Genomic DNA, 5,289 nt, shown 5'->3' with positions numbered 1-5,289 from the left:
TTTATAATAAGTTTTATATTTAATCTTATTTATTTATATTTAATTTTCTTTTTTTTGTAATAAAAATAATACAATCCAAGTGCAATGGCTGAAACCACTAGTACGTCCGCCATGCTTACCTCTCTGAATAGCACTGACATGTGGATGGCCCGCTCTTTGTTTGCCGAGCATTTGTACGAGCCTCCGATCCGTGGTGAGCGGCCAACATGTGGATCCACCTTAAGAGTTGGAGGGAGTCACCTGTGGCTCTATACTTGCAAGTTGTTCTTTGTCATAGGCGTTCTTATTTTTATCACATTAGGGAGTGTATGTCATTGTTAAACAATTAATTTCGTTAATAAACAGTTGACAATTATTTTCGACGGTTTTTTATTGTTACACAAAATATTTTTCATGATCGCAATACTTCCACTTACTATATATTTTAAGGTGGATCCACATGTTGGCCGCTCGCCATGGCTCGGAGGCTCGTACAAATGCTCGGCAAGCAAAGTGCGGACCATCCACATGTCAGTGCTATTCAGAGAGGTAAGCATGGCGGACGTACTAGTGGTTTCAGCCATTGCACTTGGATTGTATTATTTTTATTACAAAAAAAAGAAAATTAAATATAAATAAATAAGATTAAATATAAAACTTATTATAAAAAGTACCAACAAACACCTTTAACCTCCTAACAGCTCTCAGTTGCAACTAGACAAAGAACAATGGTGGAGATGCTACACGAGCGCTCTCACGAACCCCTTTGATCTGTGGCCAAAAACCGACTCTCGACGGCTCGGCAACGAGCCTAGGCCAACCGAGCCAAGCCACCTATCCACATGCTCGCGTATGTCTGAGTTCGCCATGGCTTGGCCAACATGTAGAGGCCCCTTTATATGTAGGTTAGTTAAAGTAATAACACCTGTCTACAGATATAATAGTAGAGCTCATTAATGTATAAATAAAATCATTAAGATTGCATTGTTCCCACATTTTAAATTGGGAAATAAACACAATGTGATTTAAATGTTTCTTTAATGAAAACGGAGTAAAAAAAAAAAGGAAGAAGAGGGATGTTAATGTTTTTGTTTGTAATAAACAACTTTCACCATTATATTAAAAATAATTATTATTTGTATTCATAGATGGTTGACTGTAGATTAATGATTGGAGAAGTTTGTCAGGGGGGGCGGTCAGCAAAGAAAAACATAAATAAACAAAACCATATTTATTTATTTTAACAATAAATAAAATAAACATAAAATAACATAACATAAAATAAATAAATATGGTTTTGTTTATTTATGTTGTTCTTTGCTGACCGCACCCCCCCCCCCGACAAACTTCTCCAATCATTAATCTACGGTCAACCATCTACATCTCATTATGAATCCAGTAACACGGAGCCAACGACGTGATAACAATCATCTACAAATTTGTATTCATAGTTCATAAAAATTATTTTTATTTTTTTTTTTAACTTTTATAAAAAGTTTCTACTTGTTATACCAGTAAATATTCCTATATTTTTCTGTAGGCATTGAAATATGCCAGTTTGAATAAGCACACATTTCTTGTTAAGGCTTACTGAATTTTCATTATAGATATACCAAACTATAGGAAAACGATTTTACTAAAACCATTTTTTTTTTTTTTTTTTTTTTTTTTACTACGCCAAAGGAGCCATTTCTGCCATTTTGTTTCGTACAGCTCAGTAAAGTTTAGCTCTGCTGATGTAACTCCTGTCTGTAATCAAGTCCGCCGTTGCCGCACATGCAAATAGGTGATCGCCAGTCATCTCACCAACTCCACACAGGACGCACTCCGAAGATTCAGTCACTCCTATTCTCTTCAGGTGGTGCCGCAAATAGTCATGTCCATTACCAAAACTTCTATACCCTTCACATTTGCGATTAAATGCATAGTTTTACTGTTGTTGCAAAGAAAATTTGTATTTAAGGTTTGTTTTTTTTTAGGTAGTAATAACAAATATCAACTTTGTTACTGCCAAGAATACAACACTTCACAAAATATATCAAACAGATTATTATAATATTATGTTAAACACCCAACATTCTTTATAAATAAATAATTTTATCATTTATGTTTATGAATATTGATCTTTCCCAATGCCCATTTAAACTATACTTATGTATTGGCAATTAATATTCAAAGGACTATAAGTATTTTAATCCTATTTAATACTTAATAATCCCTTTAGAGTATTCTCTAAGCTTGTTTAGTACCATTCGAAATCTTTTAAAAAACCTCAGTTTTGTTATATGTTTCAAAGAAGAAACAAGATAGTGTCCTACAAAGTTCTCTAAATTTCAAGGCATTACTGGAAAGAAAATTTCACAGCCACTGAAGCAACTCGTGAAATTATTAAATATGAAGGGGAAGGTGTCCTTAACCAGTGCACTGCATGGCAATTTAGCAGTGGAGATACGATGTTGGAAAGTAAGAAAGGCTCTGGGCAACCATCAATGGATATTAATGTTCTCCAGGAAGCTATTAAGTCAAATCCGTCCACAAGTATTGGCGAACTTGCCAGGGGGTGTGGTGTGTCGAAATAAATTGCTAGTCGCCATCTCTCCATGGAGAAGGTGAAATAGAACCAAAGAAAAGTTAAAAGAACTTCATCGGTTCGAACTCCTGCCTGATCCACCATATAGTCCAGACCTTGGAGCATTGGATTACTACTTATTTCGATCCATGGCTCATTTCCTTCAAGGGAAAAAAATTTGATAATTTTGCGGAAGTTGAAACTGTGGTCGAAGAGTTCTTTGACAGCCATCTCAAAGAATGGTAGCAGCGTGGGATCGAGCAATTGGCCAGTAGATGGCTAATGACAGTAGATAAAAATTGACTATACCTTGCATATTAATTGTATTTTATATCAAAGAAATAATAATACAAATATTTGGTTTAAAAACTGTCTTTTTTTTTTATAAACCGCATTAGTTCAACTATATTTGCAAATCTTAGTTCTCTTTCAATTATTAATGCTTTTAAAATAGTCAGAACTCTGACAATTGTAATTTGAATATGAGTGTATTTGCTGTTTATATGCTATCGTGACCTGCAATCTCTGCTCGAGGTTCTTCTGATGCTCAGGGAGGCAGATTGTGGAGGGGAATGTCCAGGCCCACAGAGGATTAGTGTCTCTCCCTTGGAAAATTTTTCGGATTGTCCTGCATCTTCGATATTTTGGAGGCTGTTCTTTATTTTTCTCTTGGTTTTCATTGGTTGAAATTTTTTAAGATTTTACTTCCAATATTTTGGCTTCTCCTACCTGTTTAACGAACTCAATTGATAGTTGAATGTGTAACAAACATTTGTTAATTCTATTTTATTTTTAATTTTGTATGACAAGGTCTGCGATTATTGCTTAGTTTTTTTAATACCTTCTTACTCTCTGGAATTACAGCTAGTCACCAACATATATTCCTTAATCCTACTATAAGAGTTTAAATGGAACAAATTTTATTTATAACTATATCATCCGTATTATGATATCGCTAATGTAAATTTATTGTTATTATTACATCCTTATCATTATAAAATATATACATATATAAAGGGAAATATTGCAATTTAAAGCTATAAACAATTTTTTTGTTATTAAGTAGATATCTCTAAAGATTTATATTATAATTTTTTTTCTTCGACTTCTAAAAATTACAGAGGTCTGAAATTTTAAAAATGATTTTTCCTACATTTCATTGTTTTATTTATTTATTTTTGTTATCAAAATTTAATTTAATTATTATTAATTATTTGTTATTATTTAATTAATATTTAATTATTAAAATTTAATTTAGTTTTCTTGCATTATAAATAAGTTCTTTACATGGTTTCAGATTAATGCTGAGAGGCAAAGGATGGTTTACGACGAAGTTGGAAGATTAAAGACCAGCTGACCCAACTCATTGGGGCTCGCGATGAGTTCACGTCCAGCCCCATATCCCTATGACACCTCACTGCCTGAGGTATATTATTTTATATGCCTTTAAAATATTTGATTGATATATTACCACTTAATTTTTATCACTTACAGATTATGTTAAATTTAGAAATTTATAGGGTTAGGGTCAAGAAAAATAATCAATAAATAGTTTATAACTATTTATTAATAGTCAAGGTTTCGACCCACACTGCAGTTCTTCAACAAGATAAAATTAAAAGATACAGAATACATTAAGCTAATATAAAAGTATAAAATTCACTTATTAATAAAATGGATATAAAGTAGGAAGTACAAAAATACATCAATATGAACAAACTAATATACTCGTAAAACATTATAATATTAATAAATGTTAATATTAATATTAATTATTATGTTAGTTAATACATCACATCGTATTGGTTAATTAATAGATCTCTTTTATATATACATTCTTTTTTATTAGTTCATTACTCATTACTATGTTATTTAGTATATCTCATTGGTAATCATATATAACTTCCTTATTTTTGATTCATTTGTTAGAGAAAAAACATTATTCAAAAACCTTTTGCTGCCCGACTGTATTGGGTTGCTAAATACACAGCATACTTATACCTAGTTAGACAATGCTTTTTAATTTAATTTCTTTTTTTCCGTTATTTATCTAAATATATAATTTGTATTTTCTCCTTCTACCCAATACATTTTTCCTTCTTTTTTTCCCTCTCTAACAAAGATAAAATAGAATCAAAATATAAAATATGAATTTTAAATAAAATAACAATATATACACATAAAAATCTATATTCTTGTACATAAGTACTATTCATTTAAAATCTAAAAAAAAAAATATATTGTATGTGTATATAGTATATTTTATTTAAAAAATTTACTATTCATATTTTATTATTTAATTAATTAATTAATTTCTGGGTTAAGCACAAAAATGATTTTGGTGTTTACCTTCATTCAGTAAGCCCTTATGAAGTCCTGTAAGGTGGAGCGAAACGTTAGCTCACATTAAATAGTTTAAAAACTATTTGGGTTTTTCTTCGACCGCATCCAGACTATTTTTTTTTTATATATTACACACGGTCAATTAATGATCCTCCTAAAAAGTAAATAAATAAAATATGCTATAAATGTGTGCTATTTTTCCTTTGGATGATCCTGTCGGGGTTATCTGGTCTTAGGCGATTTCTCCAGCCTGATATCTCTTTACAGAAGGCCCTCGACAAGGCGTATTCAATTAATAGGTTAGAAAGGAAGGCCGTGCCAGGGGATGAGCCCTGGACACTGACTTAGGTAGAGGAGGTCTAGGTGAGAGAGTCTGAGGCAGAGTAACAGTTCTAGTT

General features: G+C 31.5%; 1 protein-coding gene across 1 annotated transcript in view; it reads left to right on the top strand.

Annotated features, from left to right (window-relative positions):
- Nucleotides 1–5,289, top strand: part of LOC106677266 (uncharacterized) — a gene marked incomplete in the record, with an annotated part of 95,507 nt that overhangs the window by 22,596 nt on the left and 67,622 nt on the right. Inside the window, 1 exon segment of the mRNA XM_067052918.1 lies at nt 3,846–3,974. Coding sequence (XP_066909019.1) covers nt 3,927–3,974 — 48 coding nt within the window.

This window comes from Halyomorpha halys, unplaced genomic scaffold, assembly GCF_000696795.3.
Source record: "Halyomorpha halys isolate HHAL.00 unplaced genomic scaffold, Hhal_1.1 Scaffold92.1, whole genome shotgun sequence".
NCBI classification, from domain to species: Eukaryota; Metazoa; Arthropoda; class Insecta; order Hemiptera; family Pentatomidae; genus Halyomorpha; species Halyomorpha halys.
Note: the sequence above shows the minus strand (reverse complement) of the source record. Positions and strands in the feature narration are given on the sequence as shown.